Below are 21,859 nucleotides of genomic sequence, written 5' to 3' on the forward strand. Positions count from 1 at the left end.
AGTTTGTGTCTGAAAGTTAATTCTTAGTATGATCTACGCATCTATGTGAAGAGTTCATTTTGAAATTAATTGCTTCCTTCCTTTCTCCGGAAGATTCCCACATTTTTTTATATGAAGACAGAGAAGAAAAAGGCCAAAACCTTTCTTTCCCAAAAATTACTCTCTCCTAAAAATATACCCCTTTCAATTTAAACTTCAGATTTTATCATAAATACTTAAGACTAATAAAAAAGGCAGAAAGCAGTATTACAATAATAAACTGAAAGAGATCAGGGAAGATATAAGAATGGTATGGAAAGTATAATTGCTATGCTACCACAAATGATCATAAAGAGATAGCTAACATTTCCAATAATTATCATATTAAAATTATATAAAAAACATTTTGCAAGCACCGACATAATTGAACGTCAGTATAATATAAGATCAAATACCAATAAATGCTTTCAAATTGCAGCAACACTCCATATGTATCAGTTGTAAAATTAACAATATATGTAGTTCCACAAGAAATTGAAAAGTTGAGATTAACAATATTGAAAAAACAAACTTGTACTGAAAAAATTGAAAATGCGCTTACGTTGAGTTAATTCAGTTCAACAGATAATTTATTTCACCCTTATTTACAATAAAACACTATTGTTGATACATTTGTTCATTTCAAATCATTATTTTTTTAATGAACAATATCTATTAACAAATGATATAATCTTTATTTTTTAATTAACATAGTCAAACACACGTGTTTACTTTAATGAATTGAATAAAAACTCTTTTCTCTAATTACCACTAGTTAATTTTATTTATACGACCGGTTTCGGGTTTAACCTCATTATCAAGTATAAAACTGAAATGTGAAATTGGAAAACTCGTTTATACTGGAGTATAGGGAAAATGGAAGGACAGGTAGTTGAACGAACCAGGGTGCCAACTTTAAAATTCAACACTGAAGATTATAGGGGTTGTAAACTTATAAATTCAACAGTGGAGACCTACACAATCGGTCTTTTGGGGGTATATATTTCTGGCTTTTAATTGATTTGTTAATTTCCATAGCTTCCAACAAATTAATTTTTTTTCCTTTATTAAAAATGTGTAGGATTTTGAGGTTATCTTTACTTATCTAGTGTTTTGATTCTTGAAGATGTTCATACATTGTAGTTCTTTTGTCCAAACAGACGTGTTCGCGTAGCCTTACGTCAAAATTTCTACCGGTTTGGCCTGTATATACTGCAAGAGCATTAAGAAGAAAAAGAAGAACTTTTTTATTTAGTAGGACATGTTCTAATATAAAAATAAAAAAATAGCTATACAAACATGTTTCTAGACTAATAGTTATATAATAAAAAGAAAAGAAAGACAAATACTAAAAATAAAATAATGCACTTAAAGTATATAAATTCGTGTGAACAAGATTGATTATGTTGTAATACATTCTGGTGATTTATAGTGACTGGATAATGGTGTTATATACTGTAATTTTGGAGTATGTTGAAAGACATGAGAAAATTCTCTGGCATTCACCACATTCTATTCTATATATATATATATATATACCTGATTTTTTCATTGTATCTCGTTTGGGCTTTGCATTAAACAGAGTTCTGCCTAAATAATTATTACTTATGAAAGCTGTTGATATTTTGTATTTAGAGAAGTAATTTTGAATATTTTCTGAAAGTTTACACGTGTTTACATTTTAGCAGACTGTGTTAAAATATTATGCAAGTACTAAAAATTTGATTTTTTCAAAAATATTCATTTGATATTGTACAATTGTTGATACATTTGAATATTACTCTTCACCTATTATAATTCTGAATCAGTAATACACAATTTCGTAGACAACTAAAAAAAAATTGCTAGAAAAAATGTAGATTATCAATGATCATCTCTCATTTTGTATGATTTAATTTTGACATATTCTGAAAGTGATCGAAATTTGTTCCTATAATTTTGCAAATATTATCTTATTAGGAACAAACTTGCATTTGACTGCTTCATGTTAATGATCCCTTAGTATATTTTTATAGTAATTTTACAATGTGTGCATATATTTGTTCACATTAACGTTTAAATATCAATAATTTTATGGAATTTCAATAATACAGCTCATATATTATTTATTCATATATATATATTACTCTGTAATATATATATATATATATATATATATATATATATATATATATATATATATATATATATATATATATATATATATATATATTACTCTGTAATATATATATATATATATATATATATATATATATATATATATATATATATATATATATATATATATATATATATATATATATATATATATATAAAGTGGATAATCTTAGCGACTGGAGAAATGTACGGTAAAATAGATTAACAGGGTCTCTCAGTCAAAAAATCAAACTCTGCTTCACTTAGCCAAGCTTTTGCTTTTGTTTAAAAATCTGTTTTTCCGTTAATAAGCTGTCTAATGGGAAGCTTCTTCAGGGCCTATAATTTAATGAGTTGTGAATATTTTCACCATTGAATAACATTACAAATCATACTTACAGTAAAAATGAGTGAAAAAATAATAAATTGAACATATAAATTGACGAGAAAGTTATACATGTATAGGATTTTTTGTGGGTTTGACAAATGTCATACCTTCACATAAATGTAATTTTTCAATGGGTATGATGATTTCATAATTTTTGACTCTAAAGAAAGAGTTATTGATTGATACAATATAATAATGAAAATTGTGAATGAATGAATGAATGATTTATTGGTAGGAAGATCCTAATACACAAACATAATATACATAATATTTCATGTTATATAGACACACATAGTAAGGATATAATACATATATACATATAGGTACACATAAATACATAATATATACCGAGTCACTTACTATCTATTCTATTGTGATACCTTTCATATAATCAGTCAAATCTTTTTTGAATTGAAACAGGTTTTTATTATTCTTCACATTTTGGGGAAGTTTGTTATATTCAATGAGGCCTTTATATAATAAAATTTTCATGGAGTTTGATAAACTATATCGTGGCAGGTGAAGTATGATTTGTTATTCAATGGCGAAAATATTCACAACTCATTAAATTATAGGCCCTGAAGAAGCTTCCCATTAGAAGCGAAAGCTTGGCTAAGTAAAGCAGAGTTTGATTTTTTGACTGAGAGACCCTGTTAATCTATTTTACCACAAAAACGCAACATTTGTTTCAATCTAAACTTCTACATCCCAATACCCTTATTATAATTTACTTGACCAAGAAGAAATATGCAAAACGCATTTCTGATTCTACTGGAATATATTTAGAAACTCTTAATTATAAAAGTGATCTCTGTCATTCCAAACGATTCAGTGATATTTTAAATTAGAATATACTGTTTGAAACGTTTCCAAAACTATCTTCTTTCTCCACTGATCCACGTGAACCTAAGATTTTCTTCGGATCCATCATACCGCATTCTACCAAGTATTTTGGGGGCTTAATCTCGGGATGTTCCTTAAATAAATATTCACAAAATGATTTGGTTGATCTCAAATGAGTGATGCCTTGCCAGACGGCGGCCATTGTTTCTAATTTTTGAGGGACTTTCTCACATTTCAGCCATTTTTTGTAGATATTTTTTTGTGGAGGTACGACTTGTGACTCGGTCGGCAGCCTTCTTCCGAAAGCAACGATTTTTGGTGTTTCATTCGAAGCTTTTTGATCTTTTCTTATTTCCCTGTGAAGCGTATTCCGTTTAGATTTCTGAGGAGCCTTGAGCGCCTCTGCTACTTTTTCAGTTACCGATGCGACTTCCTCCAAGTTTACGCAGAGAGTGGTGGCGCAATTCATTTTGGAACCGATTTCGAACATCTCTATTATACTTTTTACATTAACTGAAGTTTCTTGATCACCCCCGACAGCCGCTACCCATTCCACGAAATCTTTGGCTATTGCTTCAGTGATAGCATCGGCGATTTGATTCAGATTCATCTCTTCGAAGGATAAAGGTGGCAGTTCCCTCCAAATGGCTGCTCTATCGGGGCGGCGTTTAAAGAAGTTCAAATAAGGATCCAAACAGGCAACTGGAGCGAGACCTAGGTGTCGCATAAAACTCGAATTGGAAGAAGACCTTATTTGACAAGAGCTATTTATGGACTTGTCTGTTGCAAAGGATTTATTACTGACAATTGATACTCGTTTCGTTTCATGAGGTGGAGTGAATTTGAACTTTTCTTCCTGTACGCTCAACACCAACAGAATTCGATTCAGGATTCGTGCGGGGAGAATCTCCTTTAGAACTGACAATCTCCATTCAGGTTTAATGGCAGCATCGGTTTCGAGTATCTCAAATAGATGTAACCACCAATTGCGGATTTCCGGGGCATTGTGCTCATACTTACTATTTGCAACTTTTCTTTCACATTTTTTCTGCATGATGAATAAATGCCCGTTTCTATCTCGCTAACGGTAAAATGTATATAAAATCAAATACCTTTCTGTATGCTCAATACAGATCATAATAGACTGATATGACAAAAGGTAACTTAGCAACCGATATCTGTTTAATCAATTGATAATTTCAGAAATTAATTATTCAGAATCAAGACTACCTCTACAGAGGGTTATTCAAAAAATGTATTCGAAAAACTATTGTGTCAAAGTTCTGATTTTTTTGAAGAATATTGTAGAATTAAAAAAAAAATGCTAAATTGGTGGTATTCTGAAAATCAAGTGAAGCACGTATGGCCTACCTTGAAATGATTTGAAAAATAACTGCCTCTCAAATTTCCATTACTTATTGCGAACAGTGGTGCCCCTCAAGGAAGCAATTTAGCACCTCTTTTATTCTCACTTTTCATTAAAGACATAGAAAATGATCTCTCTAGTAATTTCTTACTGTTTGCAGATGAATTGAAAATCTTTCGACACATTACATCAGAGGAGGACTGCTTAATCTTACAAAAAGAACTTGACTTTTTATACTTTTGGGGTACCAAAAATAATCTTCCCCTCAACACAAACAAATGTAAATACTCAAAATACACCCTTTAACATAATGTTATTTCTCATGATTACTGCATAAATAACACACCTCTTCAAATAAGCACTCATCAAAGGGATCTTGGTGTCACATTTCACCCTAAACTTAGTTTCTCCATACACTATGACACAATAACGTGCTCAGCCAAACGGATGCTAGGTCTCATCTATCGTAACTGTAAGAACTTTCGTAGCAGAGACAGTTTTTTAACTCTTTTCAATGCATACTTCAAATATCGGCTGGAATATGCCTCCCTTATATGGTCACCCATATACAATGTCCACATAAACAAAATCGAGTCCATACAAAGAGGCTTCATGAAATATATTACTTACAAGCTAGAAGGGGTTTACCCTGGCAAACTTTACAATCAACTCTGTGAAAATCTTGACATTTATTATGAACCTATTGGTCAAGTTAAGAACCATGTTAAGAAACTTTTACACTCTAGTCAAAATACATGAGCCTAACTTGGATGTTACTCTACCATGTGAGCTTATTATTACTACTGTAATATATATTACTGTATATATATATATATATATATATATATATATATATATATATATATATATATATATACAGAGATATAGATATTATTGAGTGTGTATGATATAAATCATGACATGACACTCAAGAAATATGGAGGCAAACCGCGGACACGTGTTTCTGGCTATTGGCCTCATCAGCGCGGTGCAGCCAATTGCAAAGGTGGACAACAACTGGTTACCAACAATGGAAAAAAAAACATCACATATGCACGGTGTCACCAACAGGAGCCAACCGCACATTTGTGGTTTCAATTATTAATATTTATTTCAATTATTAATATGTATCATTTCCAAAAATGATACATAACACATATTAATATGTATCATTTCCAAAAATGATACATAACGAAGAACATTCTATGAATAAACGAACTGATATTGATAGTCTTAGCAAAATTTACACGTACCTACTGAAATATGATAAAGAAAATAAAAGCTCTAGTAATTCGAGTATCATTCAGAATTTTCCCACTTGACATTGTCAGCCAAAATTTTTATCAACTGTCATTTATTAATGTTTTTCTATCTGTTTTTGAACCATTTTATATTTTATTCTCACGTTAGTAAGTTCTCCATATTTATATATTTTTTACAATATATATAATCTTATTATTGTAGTTGTCCTGACGAAGGTGTGAAATATACCGAAAGCTTGACATATAACAAAGAGTTTTCTTTGTAACAGCCCAGCTATTGACTGCAACCTCACGAATTAAACCGCTTTATAGTTAATCCAGTCACTAATTATTCTGTTATATATATATATATATATATATATATATATATATATATATATATATATATATATATATATACATATATAAAATCTAGAAAGGTTAATGCAATCAAGCTGCTGGAAAATAATTCCATGAAAATAGTTGTCCTGACGAAGGTGTGAAATATACCGAAAGCTTGACATATAACAAAGAGTTTTCTTCGTAACAGCCCAGCTGTTATATATGGAGGCTTATCTATTAATTTTTTTATTTTCATGGAATTATTTTCCAGCAGCTTGATTGCATTAACCTTTCTAGATTTTATATATATATATATATATATATATATATATATATATATATATATATGCAATCAAGCTGCTGGAAAATAATTCCATGAAAATAAAAAAATGAATAGATAAGTACTTTTTGATCATTCCTATATTGACTCAATTTAAGAGCCACCGGTAGACAGCTGTTTCAGCCAATTGGGCATCGTCAGTACAGGGCAGGCGGTCTTCGATTGAAGACAAAATGAGAAAAAAACCAAGAAAGTACTTGATAAAAAAGCTGCGTAAACGCAAGCGAAACATAAGTGGAACCACCTAATGGTGTGACACCCAAGTCAACAAGTTTTTTATGTCAGTGTTGGTGGTTTGACAAATCAACCGACAACTGCGGTAGCAGAAATTTGGGAAGCTGCAACTAATGCAACTAAGTTTTCCTTTATTTTCAGTATTTTACTATTAATGTAAGTTACAAAAAGGATTTGAAGCTCTATAACTTTTATTTGACTGTTAGGAATCACACGTTAAAAGGTAAGACCTCGTAAATCCTTAGCTCGCACAAGATTCGACTTCTGAGGGTTGTCGTTCGTAGGGGTGCGACAGCTGATTAACGGAAAAACAGATTTTTTTAAACAGATCTGCGAGCTCTTTCGACAGCTGGTCGTGCTGTCATCCTCTAGGCACTATTCTATAAATAGAATAGCTGTCGAAAGCGCTCGCAGATAATCAAATAGAAGTTATAGAGCTTCAAATCCTTTTTGTAACTTACATTAATAGAAATATATATATATATATATATATATATATATATATATATATATATATATATATATATATATATATAGTGTTTTCTATTCACTTTGGTTTAATATTGTATATTAAATTTGAAGCACACGTATTTTTTCTGAGTTGGCTACTTTGTTTATTGGTCCTTAGTGTCAGTTGTCATATTAATTCACACCTCACACCTCAAGCAAATAATGAGAACACTTATGGAAAATGAACACATAATTTTTCAACTGTAGACATGAGTTGTGGATATAACAAGTAGTGTCAGTATCAGTGATTATTTTGTATTTATTTCTAATAAACGAAAAAAGAATTATGGTTTATCTTCAAGATCTGTTTAATAAACAACATTATTGGAAAAATAATTTATTCCTAAACATAATCCTTCAAAGAAAACTGGCCTGGCGATAAATGTTGAGAAATTTATTAAAATATTTTTCAAATGATGTTCAATAGTCCTAATTCATTTTGTGATCTGTTAAAAGATGTTGAAGTCTACACAGTGGGGATTAAAATACATGTTGAATATAATGTATTTCTCGATTTTCCAAACTTCAATCTAATATAATTGGGTAATTATGAATTTAATTTAAAACAAGTAATCAAAATGTACTTTCATTGTTTGTTGAAAATTGTATTTTGGCAGAAATTATAAAACAGAGAATTGCATGTGATTCTCAGGTGCAATAGGACTACTCTTAGATACCCACTTATAAGAACAATAGAGAGAGAGAACTTCATTTTAGTAGGAAATAGCTATACAAACATGTTTCTAGACTAACAGAAATAGTAAAAAGAAAATAAAATAAAATGATGCACTTAAAGTATATAAATAAATTCGTGTGAACAAGATTGATTATGTTGTAATACATTCTGGTGATTTATAGTGACTGGATATGTTTACTGATCCTCATTTTAAATACATGAGTGGTATTAGATTGCTTGATGTCTTGTGGTAGCTTATTGAGCTCATCGAGTCCTTTATAGAATGGCGATTTCATTGAGTTTGCCATTTTCTAATTAGGGAGATGAAACATATTATTTCCTCTAGTAGTATAGTTATGTATTTGGGAGTTAATCATAGTAAATTCACTTAGATAATCTGGAAGTAGCTTATGTAATATTTTATAAATAAAAATCATTGTTAATTTATAAATTTTTTTTTTCACCGATACCCACTGCAAACAATCTAATATCGCTGCAATGCTGGTAAAACGATTACACTTCAGTATTATTCTCATACCGCGATTTTGCAGCTTTTGTAGTTGTGAAATTTTATTAGAATCAAGGGAGTATAGTAAGCTACCACAATAATCAAAGTGGGACTGGATAATGGTGTGGTATACCGGGTGTCAACGAATCTATTAGACAAGTCATAATTTCTAGACTATTAGGAGAATTGAAATGAGATTTGGTATAGTTGAATGGTATGTGGAGAGGAATGTTTTCACATATTTTTCACTTTCCTGTCACTTCCGGTTTCAGCGGAAATGGCTCCGGTTCTGAATTTTTAAATGGAACACCCTGTATATTGTAACATTTTTGGATTTCTGAGACAATTCTGGATCAGAAACTGACATTTTCGGAAGTTTTTCAGCCTACTTGATTTTTTCAGTCACTTTTAAAATTGCATCTAGGTGGCCATGATCGGACGTAAACTAATCTATGGACCTCAGGTGATATCAGAAAATTGCAAAGCGGAGTTTTAGTGACTAGTGTGTTGAATATGAATGAGACAAGTTTACAAAATAACATTTTCGTGTCTAACTATTATTTTTCAAATGGCGACCATTTTTTGACAAGCACTTTCCGAAAAAAGGATTTTTTGACAAATCTAACGATACTAATTTATTTGCGATTGGATTACAAATAAGAACATAAATTAAATATTACTGAGGAAAATACTCGATACAAATTCATTTACTTTTGTCAAGGGTGCCATGGATAGGAATGATGCATAATATTTTGCGGGTATTTCCATCAAGTCCACTTTGGAGAACAAAACGCTCACCTAGGTTATGACAGTGACATAAGCTTTATGAGCAGAAAGTAGAAGTTTCTCTTGATTTTCGTTAATTTTAGTTTAATTTTTCGTCGAAATAATGTATACTCAAAGTGAAAAAGTGGATATGTTGTTATTGTTTGGAGAATGCCACAGAAATTCAAGGAAAGCTGCTGAGTTGTATGCTCAGAGATATCCCAATCGGCAAACCCATCTCATCAGTATTTTCCCTACGTTGAGAGTCGTTTTAGGCAAGAGGGAAATCGAGACGCAGAACAGAGGTTTGTCATAAATGAGGAGACTGAGATTAACGTTCTTGCTATGGTAGAAGTTGACAAAACGGTTTCTTTAAGAGAAATTAGTAGAGAAATGCAGATAAGTCACGAATCAGCAAGAAAAATACTGAAAAAGCACGGATATCGAGCATTTAAATATCAGTTACATCAACATTTGTATGCTGACGACGGCAATAGAAGAGTAGTATTTTGTGATTGGTTGCTTCAAAATCATAGAGTTAACCCAAATTTTATCAACTTCATTCTATTTTCCGACGAATCACGGTTTACAAATAATGGCATGTTTAATAAGCAGAATTGTCGGTACTGGGCCCAACAAAATCAACATGCAATGAGAGAGGGCAATTTTCAAGAAAGGTTTGGCGTCAATGTCTGGGCTGGTATCGTTGGAAACAGAATAATTGGTCCAATATTGTTTCAAGGTCAGTTAACAGGGGTTAGATACTTGGGTTTTCTTCAAAATGAAATCGAGGATCATCTTAATGATATGCCTTTAGAAGTTTTACGGCAAATTTACTTCCAGCAAGATGGAGCACCACCCCATAATAGCAGAGACGTACTTGATTTTTTAATAGAGCATTTTAATAATAGAGTTATTGCAACCAATGGTCCAGTACGGTGGCCTGCCCGCTCACCGGATCTGACTGTGTTAGATTTCTTCATTTGGGGATATGTAAAAGAAAGGGTCTACTATGCAACAGCCCCAGCCACTCTCGAAATCTTAGAAGAAAGGATTCAACAGGCATTTAGAAGTATATCGCCTCAAATGTTACAAAACGTGTTGAGAGAAACAATTGAACGAGCTGAAATGTGTCTTGAACAAGGAGGGATGCACTTTGAAAATTTACTATAGTGGAATTTTCAAGAACTTAGGATATTGCAAAAAATCTAAGTGCATCGCTGAAATTATTAGTTAAATTTGTTGATCAAATCGCAAATAAATTAGTAACGTTAGATTCGTCAAAAAATCCGGAAAGTGAAAAATATGTGAAAACTCTCCTCTCCACATACCATTTATCTGTACCAAATCTCGTTTTGATACACCTAATAGTCTAGAAGTTATGACTTGTCTAATAGATTCGTTGACACCCGGTATACTGTAATTTTGGAGTATGTTGAAAGACATAAGGAAATTAATTCTAGAGAAGAAGTAAAGTTTCTTAGTAATTTTTTTACTTATGTAGAAAACATGTTCATGCAATAATAGGCTATTATCAAATATGAATCCAAGATATTTAAACTGGTTTATGAATTCAACTTTATTGTTATCTATTTACAGATTGAATTGGTTCGATTTGAGGTTTTTGTATTTAAAGGGTGTGGTTAGGATCACTGCCTTACATTTTGTCACATTGAGTTTCATTTTGTTAATATTGAAATATACTTGTAGTTTTGATAGGGAATCGTTCATCTTGTTGATAGTACCATACAGATCATTGCCTGAGATTGACAGTAACGTGTCATCTGGGAATAAATTAAGAAAATCACAGTCATGATGTATTGTATATCATTGATATACCATAGGAATAATAAAGGACCCAAGACACTTCCCTGTGGTACACCGAAGTTATTGGTGATGGGAGCCGAGAATACATTTTCCACTTTGGTGATTTGTTTGCGATCTGTTAGGTAGTCCCTGATCCATTTCAATACAGTACCTTGTATGCCTATAGCTTTCAATTTATCAATCAGTATTTGGCAATCAATCGTTTCAAAAGCTCTCTTTAAGTCCAAGAAGACTGCAACTACATAATCACCACTATCAATTGATTTTTTCCATTTTGTTATGGTTAACTGTAGTGATGCTTCGCATGAATGATTCTGTTTAAAGCCTGATTGATAAGTCATTAACAAATTATTTTGATTCAGATAATCAAGTAGTTGTTGGTAAACAACTATCTCCAGCACTTTTTCTATACCAGGTAATGTATCAATTGTCTGAACTCCCATGCTTTATTAGTATTTGCCACCTTCTGAATAGGGGTTAAAATACTTGTTTTCAGCTGACTTGGAAATGTGCCATAAAATAGTGAGATATTGATAAAGTGTAATAACATATGACCAATAACTCCAAAGGTCTGTTTTATGAATTTAATGTCAATGATTTCACTAGCAGTCTTATTCTCCAGTTCATGTATAATTGTGGAAATCTCGGGTAATTGAATTTGTTTGAATTCAGAAAAGTGACTGTTAACAGTAGTAAGGCTATTTCATTTTGTGGCCTTTTCAATTGAGTTCAATATTTCTTCAATTCTTTTAACGAAATACATATTGAATAACTCAGCAATTTCGTGTGTTTCTCGTACTATTTTTACCACACCATGGTACTCAAATTGTATTCCACTATCAAAACAAGGGACTTTAGTTTTTGTATCAACCAAAGATTTTAGGGTTTTCCACATTGCTTTGGGATTATTCTTGTTGAGATCTACTATCATAGAAATACTGTTGTAAGTTAAAACACTCATTTCTCAATATTTTGTATTGTTGCCAGTTGACATCAGACTTGTTAGTTTTGAATGTCCTGTATGCTATGCCTCTTTTTTTTACTTTTACGTTTCATCTCCTGATCAAACCAAGGTATATTCGTTTTTTTAATCAATTTCTTCATGGGAGCAATTTTATTTACTACTGATTCACACTGATTTTTTAAATCTTCATAGATTTTATCTACATCTACACAATCCAACAGGAAGTAAGCTGATATCAGGTCAAGGTTGATTTTGTCTATATTGGTTGAATTAAGATTTCTATATGGCTTAATACTTGTCATTGCGTTAGTTGTAAAATTATTTATCAAATTTACAGATATAATGGAATGGTCTGTGATTTTAGGAACATCATGAACTGTTGAAGTTACTTCGAAATTTGTAAGTACATAATCGATGATAGTAGAACTAGTATTGAGCTATATATATTGAGAATATTCTTTATCCTTCTACAGTAAAAATCATTGGAGAGATAATTCAAGTTGAAATCACCTACTAATATACTTTTTTTATTGTCAGTAAACATATCGTCACAGAAATCTTCAAAGTCATTTAAAAATACTGAATGACTCGAACTTGGGAAATGGTATAATGCACCAACTAAAAATTTAATACCGTTATAATTTACCCTAATCACTATACACCGATAATTTCCTTCCAAAATGAAAGTTTTGTGAACAGAATAACTTATGTTACGTCTTAAATATATCCAGTTACATCTTAGAGTTACATCTTATCAGAGTATAGTTATCAAGAAATATTTCTGCATCCTCAATATCGGATGTCGTTTGGGTTTCACTGAACAATATCACTAAGGGGTTGTTACATAAAATGTTAACAATAACTTGTTCTCTATTTGCTGTGAAACTTTGAATATTCATATATAAGATGTCGCTATTGAGTGGTATACTAGAATGTTTTACGAGTTTTTTTGAACTCAACTCAAATTGACAATCATAGGCTTATTGTTGATGTATTTGATAATTTTAGAGTTATCACCATTTGCTTTAAATTCATCTAATTTATTTTTTAATAATTGATAAACAATTTTTATTTTGAAAACATTTTTCCGCAATTTTAACAAACGTATTGTCTTCCACAAGAAAATACACAAATATCCAAACAGAAGTAATGACAATCTGTAAGATACAATAGACTACTTCCCTGTTGTATTTTCTACTGCAACACAAGTAATCAATCAATTACTACAACCTACTAAAGTTGTTGGAGCTGATAACAACAATTATGAAAATCTCCACATCAACTCGACTTTGATAGTAACTTGCAGACCATTTTAGTCTTCACTCTGTTAAATACTTTTATTTGTATTTTGCTACCATTCATTCATTCATTGGAAATAAAAAATAACCCATTCTATTTGATCCACTAATCCCCACTAATAAAGATAAATTAAATTGAGAAGATAACAAAGATATGAAAATATCATCTATCTGTGATGAACTTTATTTCAATAAATGTGAGTATCTTAACATTGTACGATGTGAATAACGGTAATTAGTTTGAATTAATTGAATAAGAAAACAGAAATTAGTCTCACCTTTGAGCTCGTTTATGTGAAAATCAATAACAAGGTATAATATGCTATTTATTCTGTCGACACTAGGTAAACTTTATGCTCAGGCTAGTTCAGATTGGTGCATACTTTATTAATATTGAAAAATTTTTGAGAAAAATTATCGAATATTAGTAAACTAGTACATATACAAATTTTTATTTGCTTCAGGTTACTGAGGAAGACCAGTTTAAACTGATCCGACTCTTTTCATCGTATTTTTTCCAGAAATGAAGGTTTTTAGAAAAAAAATATCAGTAGTTTCATGACGGAAGTCATATGAGGGTGATTATCCAGGCTAGGTCCTGGATAACCTGGATAACCACTTGACAATTTATCATCTTTAAAAGTAATTGATGAATATAAAAGAGTGGATTTGCTTTTTTTGTCAACTTTATCTGCAAATTCACTGTTTCATATTTATATAACAGAGGACAAAAGTTTTCTCTTGTAATTGATAAATGCAGATTACACAGTGAAACTTTGTACGAGAACAATTTTAGGAGGTAGTTCATTGATTTCTACATTTACAAATCAAATAAGAGTTGAAGACGAAGTGAGATGAATATATAGGGTGATTAATTTGAAAACCTTTAGTTTTTCTGAAGTTTGAAATGTCACAAAAATTTCTACAAACATTAAGGGGATAATGAAATTTTGCCAAGAGATAATTACCACATGTCTTAAAATGACCAATTATTTCTAAAAAAATGATTTCAAAACCTCCTGTTCTTAAACAATTTTGACTTTAGTAGTTTTTTGGTATCCAAACGGCATCAGTAGAATAATCAGAATTATTTATGCGATAGAAACGCCAAGAATAATATTGAAAAGGTCAACAATTTTGATTTCACTACTACATTCTAAAAGTTCCACTGACTGAGGTGGAATAAAAAGTAGCAACCGGAATAGAAATCAAAAGCCTCAAAATGACTGAAATGGTAAATCCATAGCAAAAAGCAAAAAATGCGATTAAGGTAGCACGTCATACTTTTTTATTTTACAGAAACAATAATACATAAAGTAAGTGGGCATACTTGAAGACTGGCTGTAAATGAAATTATCTACTATCTATTACATTGTAGGTTGATGGACTGACACCTATCAGAAAACATCTTCTCCCCTGGCTAATACCACGAAAGGTGTTGGATTATATCCGACAGGTATCGGTGCAGGATTCTTCACTGAAGTTATTACTACATATGCTGTTGGCGATACAACTGCCGGAATTGCTTTTCAATTATTGGAACACACTTGCAAACCGGTTTTGGGCTGTTTGGCCACTCGTCAGTGCAAAGTAGTGTCTATCATCAACATAAAGTCGATGATTTCTCATAATTGAAAATTGAATTACTTCAGAGTATCGTTCCTCAAACTAGGCTGAAGCGAACGACAAACAACATGTTTGTCTGTTTGAAGGTGATTGACAATGTTTCGTGATGAATTTCACTAGTTCGGACTTCCATTGTCTATTATATAAAATGATTTGAAATCCCTGAAACAAGTAAAAAAGAATAATTAAAAAAGAATAGTTGAAAATAACAATTATATTAAGCAACAATAAACCTGAAATGAAATGATAGTAAAATAACCTACAAGTAAAAATATAATAATTGAATAAATAAAAATTAAAGGAATGCAAAAAGAAAATAATAAAAATAAAAAAGTGTAGAGATTCCAAGTCACGTTAGTTCACGACGTTTCGATTGTTGGTATCTACAATCGTCTTCGGGTGATGACTGGACTGATTCCTCCGAGAGATGACTATTTTATAGGTCGTTGAAATACTTTCACTTTCTCTACTTTCCATTTTCCGCTTCACTGATTCCGTGAGAGATGACCGATTTGGCGGGAGTTGGTCATTTCTCGTTTGATGATGGGTTTCCATATGTTTCGTATATCTACGCTGGCCTGGCTGAATACGTTGTTGGACAACATATATGCGGCTTCCTTAAATTTTCTCCTGAACCAATGTTCCTCTCTGTGCAAGATCTCAGCTTGGGACCACTCGATGTTGTGTTGATGGGTCCAAACATGGTCTGCTATTCCTGATTTGCTGGTTTCTCCTCGCTGTGTGTGCTTCTTGTGCTCGGCAATGCGAATATTCAATGGCCTCTTAGTTTCACCAATATAGGATTTTCCGCACTCACAGGGTATCCGGTAAATGCAATTCTTGGAATCGCAGTCTGCGTTTGGGGGCCTGGTTTTTGTGAGGCTGCTACGGATAGTGTTACCGGATCTAAAACAGGTTCTAATGTTGTACTTGGAACCAATTCTTCTTATCCTCTCCGATAATCCTCTGATGTAGGGAAGTGCAAGCACTGGTTGTGACGGCTTCTCTTCCTTGCGGGGCTCCTGCTGTCTTTTGGCCAAAGTCTTTTCTACCATCGCTTTGGAGTATCCATTCCGCTGAAGATCACTTTTGATGATGTCTAGTTCCTTCTCGAGACCTTCCTTTGTATTACAAAGCCCAAAAGCACGGTCTAATAGAGTCTTGATGATTCCTCTTTTTGTCGATTGATGGTGGTTGGATTCGTGGTTCAGATTGTGAATGGCAATTCACAATGAATTGCCATTCTTAGACGTTTTGGTGAAGAGGACCGACACTAAGTGGGAAACATCTGTATACCGAAAACCCACTCATACGGGACAGTATCTGAACCACGAATCCAACCACCATCAATCGACAAAAAGAGGAATCATCAAGACTCTATTAGACCGTGCTTTTGGGCTTTGTAATACAAAGGAAGGTCTCGAGAAGGAACTAGACATCATCAAAAGTGATCTTCAGCGGAATGGATACTCCAAAGCGATGGTAGAAAAGACTTTGGCCAAAAGACAGCAGGAGCCCCGCAAGGAAGAGAAGCCGTCACAACCAGTGCTTGCACTTCCCTACATCAGAGGATTATCGGAGAGGATAAGAAGAATTGGTTCCAAGTACAACATTAGAACCTGTTTTAGATCCGGTAACACTATCCGTAGCAGCCTCACAAAAACCAGGCCCCCAAACGCAGACTGCGATTCCAAGAATTGCATTTACCGGATACCCTGTGAGTGCGGAAAATCCTATATTGGTGAAACTAAGAGGCCATTGAATATTCGCATTGCCGAGCACAAGAAGCACACACAGCGAGGAGAAACCAGCAAATCAGGAATAGCAGACCATGTTTGGACCCATCAACACAACATCGAGTGGTCCCAAGCTGAGATCTTGCACAGAGAGGAACATTGGTTCAGGAGAAAATTTAAGGAAGCCGCATATATGTTGTCCAACAACGTATTCAGCCAGGCCAGCGTAGATATACGAAACATATGGAAACCCATCATCAAACGAGAAATGACCAACTCCCGCCAAATCGGTCATCGCTCACGGAATCAGTGAAGCGGAAAATGGAAAGTAGAGAAAGTGAAAGTATTTCAACGACCTATAAAATAGTCATCTCTCGGAGGAATCAGTCCAGTCATCACCCGAAGACGATTGTAGATACCAACAATCGAAACGTCGTGAACTAACGTGACTTGGAATCTCTACACTTTTTTATTTTTATTATTTTCTTTTTGCATTCCTTTAATTTTTATTTATTCAATTATTATATTTTTACTTGTAGGTTATTTTACTATCATTTCATTTCAGGTTTATTGTTGCTTAATATAATTGTTATTTTCAACTATTCCTTTTTAATTATTCTTTTTTACTTGTTTCAGGGATTTCAAATCATTTTATATAATAGACAATGGAAGTCCGAACTAGTGAAATTTAACATGTTTGTCATCGCCCCATCTATCTGTGAACGAGGTGACCAACCGCATATCCAAATTTGTCCTAATTCCTCGCTTCAGCCAGGTTCGAGGAACAATACTCTAAAGAAATTCAATAACGGTTTGGTGTTGGGAAAAAACTCCGGTAATATTCATTACTATACCAAAGGTTCCAAACAGTACATCACAATTATTCAATACATACTTAATTGAAAATGTTTCAACAAATTTTGTAGGCATGATTGGATTGGAAAGATTGGAAAGAGTTTTGAAGAATAGCACTGAAACATGCATTGACAGTGATGGATGAGCATTCCTTTAAACAACATACTGGTTAGTTTATTATATGTTACTGGTAGTGGTACACTAGACAAAAAATATGGAAAATATTCAATTTTCAAGGAATGGGGAAAGAAAAAAGAAGCAGCTGGAAGTTGGTATTTTTTAAAAGCGATTCAAAAGATTTTCAGACATTTTTAGTAGAGTGGAAATTATGGTGGGAGATAATTTGTGACCAATGGAGATATTATGAACTATGACCAAAAGAGTTCTTTTGTGCCTTCTTTTTATTGATGAATGTATAATTACTAATGATGCTTCAAAAATTTGTTTGGTATTCGAAATTTGGCATTTTTTCACTATTAGTATTCGACCGAATCATTCAGTTTTGGTGCCCCGAATATATTCGGTTCAAGTATTCCTATTCTCTTGACTACACGACACGGTATAGAACTATAAGACAAAACTTCTTATGTAAGACATATCATACTAAGTACTGAGTCAAAGAAATCCTATGAAGAATGTGTTGAATAAAGCTGATAATCAACATTTATTTTCGTCAAATCAAAATTCAAACAATTCAGCCAAATATCTGGTTTGGTAAAGGTTAACCCGAATAGTATTCGGTATTCAGTGAAACCACTATTTGGCGCATCTTTAATAATTAGTTTTCCTTCAGAATATTGGGAACATTGTAATCTTTTGGACTATTTGTTTTTTCACAGGAAACATCTCCCTCATAAATCACATGAGATGCATTGACGTCTCATACTTCTCATGGAAGTCATTAAATCAAAGTAAATCAACGAATACTCATCCATGACATTAACATGATATTAAGAACAAAATACACTATTTTTCAGGTCACTTAGGGCAGAATGAGTTCAAATATTATACTCATGAACCAGGAATCTATGGTAGATCGAAACAGTATCTGGTATTGAATCATAAAGCTTTCAGGTTCTGGTTTCATAAAAAAATGATTCATATTCATATTAATTTACCTACCTTAAATCCAAATGTGTTGGTCTAGTAGCTGGCAAACCTGCTCCTGTTTCTTTTTCCAGAAGTGAACCATTCAAAGACCCCATACTATTGATCTCTTTGACTTCTGCTCCGTGGAAGTTGGTTTTTGAGGAACCATAATTTGTTTTGAAACTATTAGCATTCATCAACACATCTGCTGGAAGACTGTAGTTCACATCTTCTTCTTCTGGATTTGGAATGGCATACAAGTCTGGATGGGCTGCCACAGTCCTTGGGACATTCCCCCCATGATTGGGCAAGACATCTGCAGGAAAAGCATATGAATCATCAGGCATAATTTGGTTTGCATCCCGCTCATGTTCTGCTTGCTGCTGCTGTTTCTTAGCTATTGCTTTTTGCTTTGCTCTTTCTCTTGCACGCTTTGCCTTTGCCCTTTCCCTTTCTTGTAACAACTTTGCGAGCTCCTTATCCTGAGCTTCTATGGCTAGCATCCTGTCCCTGTTCAACAGGGAATCCTCTATAGACCCCTCTTGCTCTTGCAGTTTACGAGCTAGCTCTGCATCCCGTTCCTCTTGAATCTGTCTTTCAGTAATTTCGTCAATAGGAAGGCCAATTTCATCAATATCTATTCGATTAAACTTATCCGATAACTTATGGACCGGATTATATGGTTCGTTGTATATTTCAGCACTGCTGATTTCACAGAATTGGTCAGTGCTTGTGCTAATAGGGTCGACATAGACTTCATACGCTGTGGTACTGGATTGTGGTAGAGGCATAGCTAAGGCTTGTCTTCGCGGTAAATTAGCCTGATAATTCTGCGGATTCGGACGATGGGGTGAAGCTTGAGATTCATATTTTGGTGGTAACTGAAGTGGCTTTTGAGGAGAATACGGAACACCTGTGATCGGCATTTGTTGAAATTTCTCGACTTTGAGCCTTTCTTTATCTAATAGTTGTCTAGCAACTGCCTGATCATGTAATTCCAATGCTCTGAGCTTCAGTTTTTCTTCACGTTCCATTTTATCTGCTAAATCTTTGGCAATTTTGTTATCAATTTCTTCCTGCTCTGCCAACATCTTGTGGTAAATAGCAGCTGCCTGTTCAGCCATTCTTTGTTCTCTAATTTGCTCATCTTTTGCTCGGGGGAAATCCTCGCGCACCACTGCATTTCTGAATTTATTTCCGGTTAAATGTTCGTCAAACTCTTGGTTTTGCAAACGGTAGGCCAGAGCGCTATCCTCTCTAACCATCCATTCTTGGCAAACTTCGGTCACTCTTCCTGTCTTTGGGAAGTTTTCTACTTCGGGCATTCTTGCGTTTGACATTGTAATGTATTTTTCTCACAGTTTTGACTACATCGCATTCAAAAAGGCACTTGTAAAGATTTTAATATTTACTGGATTTTGTAAATGCTGAATACAGGTCACCGGTTTCGATTAAAAATTAAAGATCATTATTATTTTTCCTCTCTCCATAGACAGAAATTCCTCATTCGAAAAAGATGCAATTTTGGAAATCTAATGGGATAAAGCGAGAGCGAAATAAGAAATTACTATTAAATTAAATTGAATGTAAATAAATTGAGTCATTTTGACACATGAGGCGTTTTCTGGCGCTAATGTATTCAAAACGTGATTCAAATACATTTGTTCTGGAGTTGAAACGATGACGTCAAATCAAATATTTGTAACGTTTTCATGATGATTCGAAACTAGCGGGAGGTTGGGGCGTTTTCTGGCGCGTATGTATTCAAAACGTATTCGTCTTTCATCTGTGATTCAAATACATTCATTCAGGCGTTGAAACGATGACGTCACATCAACTATGATTTGAAACGTATTCATTATGATTCAAAAGCGTAAGGTTGGTTTCGAAACGGAATTTGACGTTATGTTACGTCAGTTGTCAGTTTCTGCTTTATTTTGTTCGTTATAGTTTGTAAAGTGCTGAAAACTTTTCATCAAATTTGTTGTAAGGATGTACAAAATAAAGCCAGAAAATTATTACTTGCACAATTCCGATTCTAATTGAGGTTAGAGAAAATTGAAAAGTTTGTTTTTATTATTGACTTTGACATCTGAAACAAATTGAATCATTCCATTCTGACGAATCTTATTATGAATCGTTTTTGAATACACCCTCGAATACGATTAAACGCCAGAAAACACCTATGCTGATAATTTTACCAATACGTGCCAATACCAACATGCAACATGCATTTCAGGGACTTTTTAGCGAAATAAATAATGAGATTTTGTTGAAGAGTATCAGTTTCAATTCTATTTTGAAGAGATTGCACGAGGACGGAAATGGAATTTTTTTTAATATCTAAACCTCATACTCTAAGTTCACTATCATGAATTATTTAAATTAATCGAGTCACTGGAAATATTTTTTTTCAGCTCTCTTCATAGCTACTTTTCCTTTACGTGTAAAGAATGGAAAACTTCCAAATAAGATACAAATCGCAAAAAAGTTTCCATGAAAATCAAATTTTGCATCAATTTATAACGTAGTGGGATGGGTTTGCAGTTTTCGCCAAAGATCATTTCTTACAACCTCAGAGTAACAAAAGACAATAGGCCTTTTCCATCCTCACATTGAAGGCAGCATAACTTTGTTTGTTTACGGGAAGTAAGTTGGACCATAAAACAGTGGCGGTTGGTTCAGTTGATAATCGGAGGGAGAGCATATATTTATAAAATAAATCATTTCAGGTGAAAAATGTATTCTGTTCAAATAGTTCCTACACAAAATCTGATTTATCATTAATGATTATGGAAATGAAGCCAGTTTTTCTACCACCTACTAGATTTTTATTTATGAATGGCTTTATAATAAAGCGCGTGGTTTACTGGGTTAAAATAAAATTATTTCATATGAACTAATTCATAACAATGATAATTTAAAAAGTAATGAACTTTGCTTCATATAATCAGATGAAGAAATTTGTGATTTATTCTCAGATTGTATAAACAAGCGGTACGGTTTGTGAGGTCCGATATGAAGAATTTTCGATTAGAAATCATGGATATTTATAATTACGATTGAGGTTTGATATCATTCAAAATTTTTGATGTTT

At 33.0% G+C, this 21,859-nt stretch overlaps 2 protein-coding genes across 2 annotated transcripts in view; both read right to left on the reverse strand.

The window, feature by feature from the left end:
* LOC111501829 (uncharacterized) overlaps nt 1-20,405 on the reverse strand; it is a 36,695-nt gene extending 16,290 nt beyond the window's left edge. Inside the window, exon 1 of the mRNA XM_023155745.2 lies at nt 18,796-20,405. Coding sequence (XP_023011513.2) covers nt 18,796-20,102 — 1,307 coding nt within the window. The 5' untranslated portion in view covers nt 20,103-20,405. The remainder of the gene's footprint in view (nt 1-18,795) is intronic.
* On the reverse strand, nt 2,756-4,551 carry LOC111501831 (uncharacterized). Its single transcript, XM_023155746.2, has one exon. It carries the CDS (start codon nt 4,437-4,439, stop codon nt 3,387-3,389), a length of 1,053 nt encoding a protein of 350 aa, XP_023011514.1. The 5' UTR covers nt 4,440-4,551; the 3' UTR covers nt 2,756-3,386.
* Nucleotides 20,406-21,859: the final 1,454 nt, after the last annotated feature.

Source organism: Leptinotarsa decemlineata, unplaced genomic scaffold (assembly GCF_025532065.1).
Source record: "Leptinotarsa decemlineata unplaced genomic scaffold, Ldec_3_MD MMD2_P_RNA_scaffold_11, whole genome shotgun sequence".
NCBI classification, from domain to species: domain Eukaryota; kingdom Metazoa; phylum Arthropoda; class Insecta; order Coleoptera; family Chrysomelidae; genus Leptinotarsa; species Leptinotarsa decemlineata.